Source organism: Mustela putorius, unplaced genomic scaffold (assembly GCF_011764305.1).
Source record: "Mustela putorius furo isolate JIRA1106 unplaced genomic scaffold, ASM1176430v1.1 tig00000873_pilon_pilon_pilon, whole genome shotgun sequence".
In the NCBI taxonomy this organism is placed as follows: Eukaryota; Metazoa; Chordata; class Mammalia; order Carnivora; family Mustelidae; genus Mustela; species Mustela putorius.
The window spans coordinates 6,225,506-6,240,255 of NW_025421504.1; the positions used below are offsets into that span (position 1 = coordinate 6,225,506).

Here is a 14,750-nt window from a genome sequence, read left to right on the forward strand (position 1 = left end):
TTGCAAAGTGGCTTCCCCTGAAAGACTGGGGGGTAGAGGCCCCAGCTCCTAGTGAGAGAGAGCCTGGGGTGGGGGTGGCGGAGGCCCCGAGGCACAGAAAGAGGCCAGCCTCCTTCAAGGCCGCGCAGCATGTCACAGGGCAGCCCCTCACTCCTCCCCAACCTCAGAGGAAGAGTGGAAGCTCTGTGCTCCCTCAGCCCCTCGTTCATTGTTCCTGGTCCCTGCCTCCTCCAGGGGCCCAGAGGGAGGTCAGACAGACCAGAGTCCATGGCCTCCCTCACCTGCTTCTGTCCATGGCTGCCCCCTTCAGAGGGATCCAGCCCCAGAGAGGCGACCCAAGCTAGCCCACAGGGCACTTGGGACTAACCAAGAGAATCTTTCCCAGGTTCTAAAAATTCTCAGGCGGGGCTTCAAGTTGGTTAGCAACACCCTCCTGGAAGAAGGCGGGAGGAAATGGCTGCGGGAGCTTGCCCCCCCCCCCCCCCCCCGACCTACGGAGGGCCTAAGAGTCTCCGCGGGGAGCTTAGCTGGGGAAAAGGCATTAACCGCAACTGCTCCGCCGCCAGGGGGCGTCCCCTCCTCGTCTCCAGGCATCCCCATATTCCAGCATTTGTGGGTGCCTGGGCCCAGGAGGATTGTGAACTTAACCCGTACGGAGAAGCACGGGGTTCCGGGGGATCCTAGCAATCAGGGTGCAGCAAAAGGAAATGGGGTTGGGGTCCGCCGTGTGGGGAGTCCTTCAGTCCTTCTAACCCTCCTCTCCCCACCCTTGCTGAGCCAGCCCAGAGCCCCAGACTAGGGCGTAGAGCCGGGGGCTGTCTCCACCCTTCCTCCCTGCTCGGGGTGACCCGGCTTCTTGGGGGAAGGGCTGGTCCAAAGAAGACGCAGCCAGAAAGGGGGTTGGACCGGGGTCTCAGGGCAAAGGGCGTGGGGAAGGGGTGGCCCTCAGAGCAGGCTGGGGAGTCCCCAGCGCTGGGCGCAGTGACCACCCACCTTGCCCGTGACATCGTAGCTCGGACTGCAGGGCGGGGAGTCCTCGGGGGCCTCTCCATCCCGAGTGACAGCGGCGCCAGACATGCCCGTCATGTCCCCTGGACCAGAGGTGAGCTAGGGCTGGTGGCGGGCGAGGGACAGCCCAGGGACCGCCCCGCTTTAGGCTCCACCTCATCCTCCCACCGTCCACCGCCCCGGCCCAGACCCCGACAGGCTCCTCCCTCCGTCCGCCCACCCAGACGACACCTGCCGGTAGAAGGCTGGCTCGGGAAGGCGCGCACGACCGCAGGGTCAGCGCCTCGGGGGGCAGGGCAGGCGGCCCCGGAGCAAACTGGCCGGGCATCGCGCTCTGGGGAGACGGGCCCAAATCCAGCCCCAGGACCGGTCCCCCAAGGTCGCCCGCGGCCCGGGTTAGGTTCCCCGGGTAACAGTCCCTGGAAATCCAGCCTGACTCGCAGGGTCCGGCATCTGTGGGGCCCCGCGGTCAGGCGCCCCGGTTTTCGCTGCCGCTGCACAGCGCGGCCTGCAGGCGGCGCCGGAGCCCCGGCCAGCTGGAGGCCGACGGGTGTTCTGGGTGCCGGTTGTGGGCCGGGGACTCTAGAGAGCGGCCCAGCGCTGCCTTTTTTTTTTTTTTTTTTAAAGATTTTATTTATTTATTTGGCAGACAGAGATCAGAAGTAGGCAGAGAGGAAGGCAGAGAGAGAGAAGGAAGCAGGCTCCCTACTGAGCGGAGAGCCCGATGTGGGGCTCGATCCGAGGATCCTGGGATCATGACCTGAGCCGAAGGCAGAGGCTTTAACCCACTGAGCCATCCAGGCACTCCTGGGCGCTGCTTTTGAGAGAAGACGTGCGCGGCGAGGAAGGCGCTCAGGCAGTTTTGCTTTGCTAATGCACCCCAGCGCGAGCTCATCTGAATATGATTTTATTCACCCACTGAAATTCACCTTGCCCCACATTTACACTGTGGTTTCTCACGGTCCCTAGCTGGGTGCTAGGACTTTGACCCTTTATAGTGTAGATCACCTCTCATTTCTCCCTAACCTGTTGGGCTGCGCCCAGAATGAGCCATCCTGGGAAAGGCCCCCCCACCCCCAATCTGGGAACTCCTGAAGGTGGGGGCGGCTGGCCTTATGCAGCCTGGCCCTGGTCCCCAGGCCCTGGTCCCTTGGCCTGAAGCAGGCCTTAAATGTTTGGTATTAAATGAATTCATGAAGTCGCGGATCATTTTAAGCAGGACATCCCAGCAATCCTGCAGCTCCTGGTGACAGAGAATGGGAGTGTGGGCGGTTTTGTTCCCAGTAGGCTTCAGGGGCTCTGTGGCCATATTACAAAGGGACTGACTGAGGGTGCGTAGGGGGGAGGGGCACCTGCACCCCTTGACTTAGGTGTTGGGGGGGTAAGACAAGCAGGTGTGGCTTATTGGAGACTATAGGCCTGCTGGGGACTGTGTGTCCATGTGTCCCTGGCCCTGTGATTTTTTGGCAGTGGCTGGAGCTGTTTTCCGGCGCGGGGCCTCAGAGAGCCAGCTATGGGAGCCGAGAAGCTGTCAGGTACCCTGCAGACCTGTGTAATCGCCTGCTGTTTGGATGTCAGAGTCACCCGCTGCGAAAAACACCCCAGCCCACTCGGAGCTCTTAAGTGCTCACGCTGGAACCCTGCAGGGGCAGTGGCTTTCAGAGCAAGAGGGTAATGGACAACGAGAAATGAGAGCGAGGGGGTGGCGTGGCCCTCGCTCCCCTTCCCCTGCAAGGGTTGCATTACATCCCTCAAAGCATCTGTGGCTGTCCTCGCCCCTAGTCCCTAGCCTCTAGTCCCTATTTGGAAGGGGGGTCTTTGCAGATGTGACTAGTTAAGATGAAGTTGTACAGGAGTCGGGTGGGTCCTTAATCCAGTATAACTGGTGTCCCTATAAGCAGATGAGCGGACACACAGGGAGGAGAGACTCTGGGAAGACCGGGCTGGAGACTGGGGTGCTGCATCTACAAGCCAAGAGGTACCAAGGGTTGTCGGGAGCTGCCAGAAGCTGGAGGAGGCCAGGAAGGAGCCCCTCCTAGAGCCTGCAGAGGGGAAGGTGGGCTTCTGACTTCCAGCTCTGGTTTGTGTTGTCGGCTTGACCAAGACCATCCTATGTCTTGTGGTCAGTTTGGGGGAGCCAGGCCTGTCCTGTGTCAGCCTGCTTTGGGCTCTCTGTTTGACCACATTCTTTCTTCCTTCTTAGAGGCCAGATGCCACATTTTTCTTATCAGGCTAGCGGCAAAATTTGGAGGCCCCACCATTATGCGTCTGTGGAGTGTGAATCAGAGTGTTCCCAACCACATCCACACCCACGTCCACCCCACTGTCTGCCCTCCGAGTCTGACAGGTGGGAGGATGGGTGTGGAGTGGGGGGAGATGGCTGGTGGCTGTGAGGGCCCCCTGTGACCTCATGTGCTGAGGGGCAGATGGGGAACAGGCCCCTAGTGGGGGGAATGCCTGGCCTGACAGCCTGGTCCCAGGTCTCAGGAATTTTCTGGGCAACCTTGCTTTCCTGGGACTCAGCCCTGCCCTTCCCAGCACTCTGGAGGCTGGTCATGAGCAAACACTGGGCGCTGGTGTCTCGGGTTGGATTCCAGGCCCCTGGCATACACGCTGGCCAGGCTTTCATTTCTGCTTTACTCTGAATCCCTGGCCATCAGGAGTCCTTGCTTTCCTTCCTGTGATCCAATGGGCAAGCCCAGTCTCTGGGGTCCTCTTGCCTCTTCCCACCAAGTGTGATGCTGCTGCATCCCAGCCCTAAGTGTGGTCCCACCGGCCCTGTGTTCTTGCTCCATCCTGATCCTGAGGATATCCAGGGAGAGACAGAGTGCTAAGAATAAAACTTTAGTTCTTGGCCTGCCAGTTCCCTAGGACCCACACAACAGTGTTAAATTTGGACTATACTTAAAATCTGAAGTCATCCCTTTGCCTCTCCACATTCTTCTTGCCCTGGAAGGAGGACCCGAGCAATCTGTATCAAGATATTCTTTCTAGTTTCTGGTTGGGTCTAGCCCGTGGGGAGCCCCAGGAGGAAATGGGAGAGCTGGAAGGGAGCACGGCAGGAGGGAGCTGACTTGCCCACCCTGGCTAGCTTCCAGGAGGGTGGGGAGTGCGTGTGTTTCTCCACTGAGGTTCAGAGCTCCTGGTAGCCAGCCCTCCCTATGCAGGCTTTTGTCCCTGAGTTCTGGCAGTAGTTCGCTCCTCTTGTGTTTTTTCTTTTTCTTTTCTTTCTTTGTTGTTGTTGTTGTTGTTGTTGTTGTTGTTATTGTTTTTTAGTCTAGGACTGGGACCGGAGCCCTGCACTATGCACGGGCATTGCACCAAACCACTGCCTCCCACCCCGTTCCCCAACACCCTGCCTCCGCCTTGGTAAGTAGTCTTCATATTAAACCTTGAAGGATCCAGCGTGAGCGTCCACCTGTTTCCTGCTGGGACCCTGACAGAGACACACCAGGGCCCCGGAGTCTGGGGGCACTTACTGTGAATCCGATGCCCACGGTGGCCGAGAAGGAGCCTGGGATGAACTTGCCCTGGTCGAACTGAACCAGCAGAGAGGTCTTCCCCACGCCGCTGTCACCCACCAGGATGGTCTGAAAGGGAGCAAGAGAGGGATGAGAGTCTGCAGTGGGAGCTGGGCTGCGGAGACGTCATTGTGGCTGTGGGAGGGAGCGCCTTCTCAACACACACACACACACACACACACACACACACACACACCCCGAACTCTTGACTCCCTAATTGAAGTCACTGAAGAGACATAGAAGGGACCCTGTTTCACCCCCCGTTAATGAACATCTGAGGTGACCATGAGAACTTGCCTCTCGGACTTCCCACCATAGAGGCATAACTGACTGAGAGGCCCCACTGTGTCCCCTGAGTCCCCCATAGATGTGTTTGCATCAAGGCCATCCTTATCACGGGCAGTTCCCAGCCAAAGGCAGAGTGTGGCAGGGACACTGAGGCAGGCCTGTTGCTGGCCGACACAGGATTCCCCTTATGGTTGAATTTGGCTTGAGGACGATTTTACAGATCGTTCTAGAGATTGCATGGCAGTCTCCCTCAGTTGGGGTCAGACCTGCCTCATGGTCTGTGGGATCTCCCTGCCTTTCCTGGCTTCTACCCCACTTCTTCATTTTTTTTTTTTTAAATTTTATGTATTTGAGAGAGAGAGAGAGAAAGAATGGGGGGAGGGGCAGAAGGAGAGAGACAAGCAGACTCCCTGCTGAGCACAGTGCCCCACGTGGGGCTCAATGCCAGGACCCCGAGATCATGACCTAAGCCAAAGTCAGACTCTTAACCAATTGAGCCACCCAGGTGCTCCTACCCCACTTTTTTCATAGGTATTCCCCTTAATAAATTCCCTGCACTTTTAGTTCTCTTTGGCACCAGATTCTTTTTTTTTTTTTTTTAAAGATTTTATTTATTTATTTGACGCACACAGAGAGAAATCACAAGTTGGCAGAAAGGCAGTCAGAGAGAGAGGGGGAAGCAGGCTCTCTGCTGAGCAGAGAGCCCGATGCGGGACTCGATCACAGGACCCTGAGATCATGACCTGAACCAAAGGCAGAGGCTTAACCCACTGTGCTACCCAGGTGCCCTTGGCACCAGATTCTTGAGAGAGTAACACAATGGGTCTCCTGTATGGGAGAGTTTAAAAAAAATTAAAAAAAATCAGAATGTCTGGACATATGCCTTGGGAAGAGTTGGCACTTGGCCCTGGAACATTGGAGAGGTCAGCATTTCAAGAGAAGTAGAGTTTGGGAAAGAAGGGAATGGCTACTTCTGTACCTGGAGGAAGTAGTGGGGAGAGTTAGTTGGGAAGGTCAGGTGCTATATTTGGAAGAAAATCATAAGCAATGGAGATGAAATATACATATACCTGGAAGCTGGTACTCAGCAGGCTCTCAATGAATGAATGAATGAATGAATGGGTGGATGGATGGATGAATGAACGAGTTGTAAATACCATAGTTTCAAAATGGACAATAGCTACTTTCCAAAGACAAGCATTCAGAGTCATTGGAGAGGCTCATCTCAATCAAGAGATGCCAACTTTAGCTGGACTTACAAAGCCATAAAGATAAAAAAACACCAAAAATGTAAAAGCATAGTGATTGACAGGGTCTCCTGAGGTTGGACCCATGGCCCCAACACTGTTTGGCTCTGACAGTGGCATTGAATAGGCAGCAGGGTAGACATGAGATTGTTTGTGATGCTGACTTTGGATGTCCCCTGACTGCTGTTCCCCACCTCCACTTCCCAAACCAAATTCAATTCAGTTTCTATTTCCTTCTGGGTTAAAGGGCTTCATTTGTTTGTTGTGTGCAGTGGCTTTAATAATTTACATCTCAAATCAAGCTCCTTGGGCTTGAAGAAGTGCTTCCTAGACAGACTATTCCAGAAGATGAGAGGTCAGTCCCTCCACGTCCACCTTTTCCATTTACTAGAAAATATAACCCATTGACAATCTTTTCCCTTTTATCTTTTTCCTTTTCAGGGTGAAGGATTCACTTTCTTCTCTCATCATGTGAAAATAGTTCCATCTTCTTGGGACCTTCTTTGGTTTGTTGGGGGGCCAAGGTCCAGGGTGACAGGGTTTAGCATTCCAGGTCCTGCTGAATTCTGCCTGGGGGCAGGGGCAGGATGCTGCTGCCATGTTTTGGTGCAGAACTTCTGAAAATCCTGTATTCAAACCTGGCTTCCAGGTCAGTAGGAAGATGTTTGTCAGAGTAGGAAGAGAGGACACACTTGATTTGATAGCTTTTTAAAGCTTGATTTAGAACATTAAACTATTGAGACATATGGTATTCTAGCCTTGGTCTAGCCATTTGTATTCTAGCCTTGGTCCCCCAAATTTTAGGGATGAGTCTGCCTAAATCCATTACCTTAGATACACAAAGGGGTTACTCTCTCCACAACAGCTGCCAGGATTTTCCTAAAGTTTCTCTAGGTTGCCTCCAAATTTCCCTGCTTAGGGAAGCTGAATGTCAACCTCAGATCCAGATTTTCCATTGTACCTTCCCTCCCTCGGAGCATTTGTGAAAATGTTAATTAATCATGGTTCTAGCAGAAACTTTTGTGCCAACTTTGCCACCACTGAGACAGGTGTTTTTGTTCTTTTTAAAAAAATTTAGGGACGCCTGGGTGGCTCAGTTGGTTAAGCAGCTGCCTTTGGCTCAGGTCATGATCCCAGCGTCCTGGGATCGAGTCCCACATTGGGCTCCTTGCTCTGCAGGGAGCCTGCTTCTCCCTCTGACTCTGCCTGCCACTCTGCCTGTGCTTGCTCTTGCTCTCTCTCTCTCTGACAAATAAATAAAATCTTAAAAAAAAATTTAAATTAAAAAAAATTCAGACATATACTGTATTATTAGTTACTGGAGTAGAATTTAGTGTTTCATCCGGTGTGTAGAACACCCAGTGCTCGTTGCATCAAGTGTCCCTCGCAATGCCCATCACCCGGTTACCCCTTCTTCCCACCCACCTCCCCTCCAACAGCCCTCAGTTTGATGTTATGTCTTAAGTCATTTTGTTTATTGTTTCCGTTTGGGCTTCATCCACTTCCAAAAGGAATTTGAGGTGGCTTAAAACAAAACTATACAAGAGGGTGAATAAAGATGCTGCCTGAGGAGATCTTCTGCCCCACAGTGAGCCTTACATTTGCTTCTAGATTTCCTGGCAGCCAAGATAAAATGGGAAACCAGATGGGGTATGTAGTACTTACTGGTTGAGTCTTTTCAATCAGTGAGTATTTTCTCCTGCGATGCAGAGAGGAATGTCTTATGTGGATTCTTATATAAGGGACCTTAAGTGACAAAATGGGCAATTGTCATTTTGCAGAAAATGCAAAGTGTTTCCTATAGCTTTATTTTTTTCTTTTCAAAAAGATTTTTTAAATGATTTTATTTATTTATTTATTTGACAGAGAGAGAGAGAGAGAGAGAGAGAATGAGAGACAGAACACAAGCAGAGAGAGTGAGAGAGGGAGAAGCAGACTCACTACTGAGCAGGGAGCCTGATGTGGGACTTGATCCCAGGACCCTGGGATCATGACCTGGGCCAAAGGCAGACACTTAATGACTGAGCCACCCAGGTGCCCCTCTTGTCAAATTTTTATTTAAATTTTATTTAGTTAATATATAGTGGATTTTGGTTTCAGGAGTAGAATTTAGTGATTCATCACATATATATTTAACACCCAGTGCTCATCAGAAATGCACTCCTTAATACCCATGACACACCTAGCTCATCCTCTACCCTCCTCCCTCCATAAACCTCAGTTTGTTCTCTATTATTAAGAGTATTTTATGGTTTGCTTCTCTCTCTCTCTTTCCTTCCCATATGTTCATCTGTTTTGTTTCTTAAATTCCACATTGCGAAAATCATGGTATTTGTCTTTCTCTAACTGACTTAGCATAATATACTCTAGCTCCATCCATGTTATTGCAAATAGCAAGATTTCATTCTTTTAAACAATATTTATTTGAGAGAGAGAGAGAGCGAGCATGTTGAGCACAAGTGTGGGGAGGGGCAGAGGGAGAAAATCTTCAAGCAGACTTCCTGTTGAGCATGGAGCCTGCCGCAGGGCTCCATCTCACGACCCACAAGATCATGAACTGAGCTGAAACAAAGAGTTGGACCTTAACTGACTGAGCCACCCAGGCACCCCAAGATTTTTCTTTTTGATGGCTGAATAGTATTCCATTGTACATGTACATATGTACACACACACACACACACATATACACAACCTGTATCTTCTTTACCCATGCATCAGTTGATGGACATTTGGGGTCTCTCCACAGATTGGCTATTGTTGATAATACTGCTAGAAACATTGGGGTGCATGTACCCCTTCAAATCTGTATTTTTGTATCCTTTGGGTAAATACCTAGTAGTGCAATTTTTGGGCCTAGGGTAGCCCTATTTTTAACTTTTTAAGGAACCTCCATACTGTTCTCCACAGTGGCTGCACTGGTTTGCATTCCCACCAACAGTGCAAGAGGGTTCCCCTTTCTCCATGTCCTTGCCAACATCTGTTGTTTACTGAGTTGTTAATTTTAGCCATTCTGACAGTGTGAGGTGATGTCTCATTGTAGTTTTGATTTTCATTTCCCTGATGATGAGTGATGCTGAGTATCTTCTCATGTGTCTGTTAGCCACCTGGATATCTTCTTTAGAAAAATGTCTGTTGTCTGTTCATGTGTTCTGCTCATTTCTTAACTAGATTTCTTTCTTTTTTTTTTTTTTCCTGGTTGTTGAGTTTGATAAATTCTTTGTATCCTCTAGGTTTTCTATTGACCCTTGCTAAAACCAGGGCCTGACATTAAATTGTTTGTTAGCAAACACCTCTCAGTGGGAACTGGGCTAATGTTGCCTCAGCACCCCACTTTCCTGTGACTTTGTGGTTCAGGGGGAACATTTAGAAGGGCTAGGTGAACGGGGTAGTTACCATGGCTCCAAAAGTGGCTCTGAGTGACTTTCTTAACAGGACAAATTCAGATGAGTAGATCTGACTGCACAGAAATAATGACAGAACATACCGAAATCAAATGAGAAATGACAGAAAGGAAATATTTGTGAGACAGACAAAGGGTTAATACATGTAGTAATAGAAAGAGCTCTCAAAAGATTATCTCTATAGGAAAGTGAACAAAGAATATGAACAGGTATATTTTGTGTGTGTTTGTAAATGTGGTTAGTTCTATATGTTAACTTGGCTAGGCGGTAGCACTTAGTTACTTAATTAAGCACTAGTTTATCTGTTGCTATGAAGGTATATTAGGGGTATATAGATTATACATTATAGATATTATTATAAATTTACAATCAGTTGACTTGTAAGTCTACAATAACCTGGGTGAGCCTCGTTCAATTAATTGAAGGAAGTGAGAGCAAAACTGAGGTTTCCCTGAGGAAGAAGGAATTTTTCAAGATTCCTCTACCCTCCTCCCTCCATAAGCCTCAGTTTGTTCTCTATTATTAAGAGTATCTTATGGTTTTCAAGATTGCAGCAATTTTTCAAGATTGCAGCATCAGCTTGTGCCTGAGAATTTCCAGTCTGCTAGTCTGCCCTGCAGATTTTGGACTTGCCAGGTTCCCAGAGTCAGTTCCTTGAATGAAATCTCTCCCAATGTATTTTATACTGGCACTGTTTCTCTGATATATTATAACACCTAATGCTTTGATAAAAGTATGATAATGGTCAATATTGGTTGAAATTTGGGGAAGTAGGTGCTCCTACATGCACTGTTGGTGAGAGGATACATTGGGGGCATTTCATTTTGTTTTGTTTTGTTTTTAAGATTTTATTTATTTGAGAGAGAGAGAGAGAGAGAGAGAGAGAGCAAGCACAAGCAGGGCTATGGGCAGAGGGAGAGGAAGAGGGAGAAGCAGGTTCCCTGATGAGCAGGGAGCCCACTGTGGGGCTTGATCCCAGGACCCTGAGATCATGACCTGAAGGAAGGCAGACATTTAACTGATTGGAGCCACCCAGGCACCCCACTGGGGCATTTTGAAGAACAACTGACAATATCTATCAGAGTTACAAATGCAAATTCCTTTGACTCAGCAATTTTATGGTTTTACTTGCAAAATTTCACCAAGATGTGTGTACAAGGATGCTCATGGTAGCATGTGTAAGAGCCAATAATTCAGCAACTGGGGCTGCTTAAATAAACTGTAGAATATCCATGTGATGAAATGCTGTGGAACCCATAGAAAAATGAGGTAGGTGCACCTGGCTGGCTCAGTCTGTAGAGCTCACAACTCTTGATCTCAGGGTCATGAGTTCAAGCCCCACATTGGGTGTAGAGATTATTTAAAAAAAAAAAAGAAAAGAATGAGGTAGATTTGTATGTGCTGTTTGGGAAAAATGATAATCATGGAGTAAAAGAAAGGGCAGAGAGGTATGCTTGTGTGCTGACTTATGTTGACTTCACTTGGGTGTATATACTGATTATGCATAAACTTTTTTCAGGGAGGCAGCAGAGGTGACTGTGACTACCTCTGAGGAATGAAGAGAAGATTTTCACTTGTTGCTTTATCTCTTACTATTCTCACTCTCTCCTTCCATCCTTCCTTCTCCCCGCCTTCTCCAAAACTTTGCTTGCATTACCTTAAAAAAAAAAAAGGTGTTCGCTGGGAGTATTTGAGAGTGGGCATCATGGGCCATGTTTTCTTTTTGTACTTTTCTGTATCAAAAGTCCCTAATACGTGTAATAAACTGGTTGATGAAGTAAACTCATGAGTGATCCTTTGCTTAAATGGGAATAAATAGCGTTTCCACAGAAAAGAGCGAAACACTGGTTTTGGGGACACATACATATATTAAACAGTGGTTGTCTCTGCATGGGGGGCGGATCGGGAGTGATTTAAAATGGATTCTTTATGTTCATTTATATTCCATTCTTCTTTGGTAATGAACACACATTCCTTTGTAATTCAGAAATATGCCTATATATGGGGCACTTGAGTGGCTCAGTGGATTAAGCCTCTGCCTTCAGCTCAGGTCATGATCTCAGGGTCCTGGGATCGAGTCCCGCATCGGGCTCTCTGCTCAGCAGGGAGCCTGCTTCCCCCACCTCCGTCTGCCTACTTGTGATCTCTCTCCCTGTCAAAACAAACAAACAAACAAACAAACAAATAAATAAATAAAATCTTAAAAAAAAAGAAAGAACTATGTCTATATATGTGCTGGGGAGGCATGCCATGCTGGGTAACTCAGGTAAAAGCAAAGAGGAAGGCCAATGTCTAGCCTAACTGTTGCTGAACAAATGCTTAATTTTATTTCTTCCAAATAAAGCCAGCCCACTAAACAGTGCTTAAGAAAAGATCAGGTCCTCTGCACAGAGGGAGCCTGAATAGCCCCAATTTCACTTTGTCGATTTCAGCGAGTGTTACCTTAGATACTGGAGGGGTAGGAGGCAAAGCAGCTCACACCCTGACCCGAAAACCACAGAGCTCTTTCACCTTGTCCTTCCAGAGGGTTAACCCACACTTTGGAGACCTGTGTTTTCCTCAAAAACACACTTTGCGTCTGCCTGAGTGCCTGGATAAGAACTTGGTTGAGACCCAGTTTCCCATTCCATAGACTGCGGATAAGTGGCATTAGATCTGGAAAGGGTTAAGGTTGTTGTTATCCATGACTTGCTTTTCAAAACCAATTTCCAGTTCAAGACAACATGACATTCTTTCACTTTGGGGGAACCTGTTTTAGAAATAGCCGTGGAGTGGACACTCGGCTGACAGCCAGCTCAAGGATGTGCTGTCTTGTTAGCTCTTGGCTGTCAGGTTCCCTCTTCATTGCGAGCACTGAGCAGGACCAAAGGGCAGCTGCTTTCTGTCTCAGCCTCTCTAGCCAGAGGCAGGATGGTCTGCTTTATGAGCCAGATCCAGGGTTGAATCTTGGCTTTGCCCATTACTAGCATGTGACTTTGGATGAGTTACTTGCTCTCTAAGCCAAGATTTCTTTGTCTGAAAAATGGGAATAACATTGCCTCTCCTGTATATTTGTAGTGAGGATTTCATGTGAAAACTATGTAAAATATGGAGCGTAGCATGCAGTGGGTAGAAAAGATGATGTGTGGTTGGGTCCAAGCAGACTGAGTTCAGGATGGTTGCTAAGAAAAGCTGTGGTTTATGACGGAGCTTCCAGGGCCAGGAGAAGAACGACAGTGCAGTGAAAACAATTCATTTGTGTATTCATTTTCTTTTTCTTCTTCTTTTTTTTTTTTTTAAAGATTTTATTTATTTATTTGACAGACAGAGATCACAAGTAGGCAGAGAGGCAGGCAGAGAGAGAGAGAGAGAGAGAGAGAGAGAGAGAGGGAAGCAGGCTCCCTGCGGAGCAGGGAGCCCAATGCGGGGCTCGATCCCAGGACCCTGAGATCATGACCTGAGCTGAAGGCAGCAGCCCAAACCACTGAGCCACCCAGGCGCCCCATGTGTATTCATTTTCCAACAATTATTTATTGAGCATCTCCTATGTACCAGAGGTGGTGTTAGCCACTGGGAATACAGTCCTCATGGATCTTCTAATCCCGAGGGGGAGAGACCCAATAAAACCAGACCTTTCAGAACAAGATCTCTTTCCCCCACAAATAGATCGAGCTCTGAAAATACGGCAGTTTGCAAGACCAAAGTGACCATGAGAAGTAGCTTGAACAAGTTTCTGCCCCTTGTAACCAGGAGAACCCAATCAATGCATGTGTGATACACATGTATACACACAACATGTATACACATAAACCACTACAGCACACACAGTGCACACACACACACAACTCATCCATGTGTGCACACATCGCTCTAGCAGTAAAACACACACATGTATATACAGCTCCCACACATGCTTACATGCAAACACGAACACACCACACATGTTTGTCCATGCATGCACACATCTCCACAAGCACTCATACCCACACATGAGCATGTGTGTTCTATGTACACACACATCCACAGGTGTTTTAGGGCAGGGGCACCTCAGATGAGCCATCCAGTCCTTTCTCTCACAGATGGAGACACGGGAGCCCAGGGAGGGAGCTGACTTATGCAAAACCTCCACTAGGTTTTGGAGGATGCAGGACCCACAGAACAGCCCGACTTTCCTGTAGTGCTCCGAGGCACTTGTTCCAAGGATCTGTGTGGACCATTCAGAGACCCTCAGATGATACTGTTCTTGACCCTAAAGGGAATCCTCCTTGTATGACAGGATTTTTATTCCCACAGTGCCCACGGTTCTTGGTCACGTTGCTGGAAGAGTGAACAGGTAGACCAGAGGGAGAGTGGTGGGCGGCGAGGCGGAGTTTATTGAGTGAGAGGACAAAGCCCCCGGAGAGGGAGGGGACCCGAGAGGGTTGCCGCTCTGGCATTCAAATCTTGGGATTGTGCTAAGCTCTTCCACAGATGTATCTTGGGCATCCTGACTGTGGGTCCCTGTGAATCAGGGCTCTGATCAGACACCCGTCTACCTACTGGCTTATTGTTCACGTGTTGATCTTTTGGGCAGACGTCTGGAGATGGGCTGCCTCAACTTGTGATAGTGACCAATGATTTAAGGTTAATTGTTTCAGGATGTTTTTGCAAAAGGGACTCCGGCAGAAAGGCTGGGACAGGAGGCCATGGTGGTCCTGTCTAAGCTGTAAGACAGGATGCTGGAACGGTTTCGTCTTAGCTGTCCTATTTTCTTGTGGGGACACTGACCCTGATTGCCTAATTGTCCAACTAACTCCTAACACTTGGGTAAGCTGGACCCAGGAGCAGAGGGCTGGGCCCCAGGCAGGATTTTGAGCTGCTCAGATGCTTGTCATTCCTTACCGCCTGTTCGCAAGAAAGGAAAGTTTACCTACAACTCTCAAAACATCTGACCCCTTGGTTTTCAGGGATGTCCCAGCTTGCTTAACTCCTAGGTCATTTCCCCTGGAGCCAAATAGTGTCCTTGTCAGCAGAGGCCGATGTCTCTCAGCATCACTGTGCAGTTATGGGCTTGGTGAGAGTGGGGACGGAGGGCTGACCGAGCCCTAACCCCTAGTCGTTGACCTTACTTTATGCTCTGGAGATATGTAAAGTGGAAGGCTGTCTCTGGCCACATCCTGGAAAAGCTTGGCTGATCAGCCATTGTGGTTTTGTGTGTGTGCAAATAGGCCGCTTGCACACCCACTCATTCCTGGTCAGGCTGTAAGGGGCGTATGTCCCTCGTTGGGACTCACTTGCTTCTCAAGATGTCACAGGGTATGTGTGTG

At 49.0% G+C, this 14,750-nt stretch overlaps 1 protein-coding gene across 7 annotated transcripts in view; it reads right to left on the minus strand.

The window, feature by feature from the left end:
• RAB37 (RAB37, member RAS oncogene family) overlaps nt 1-14,750 on the minus strand; it is a 57,474-nt gene that overhangs the window by 7,138 nt on the left and 35,586 nt on the right. For 2 of the 7 annotated variants that reach the window (XR_006608360.1, XM_013054453.2), the window contains exon 1: nt 994-1,162. Coding sequence is in view for 6 of the 7 variants with exons in the window: in XM_013054453.2 (XP_012909907.1) it covers nt 994-1,086 (93 nt within the window). In the remaining variant the exon portion in view is untranslated. Of the gene's footprint in view, nt 1-993; nt 1,163-4,487; nt 4,599-14,750 lie in introns of those variants that run through there. The other 5 variants (XM_045085944.1, XM_045085945.1, XM_013054452.2 and 2 more) reach the window with 4 other exon arrangements.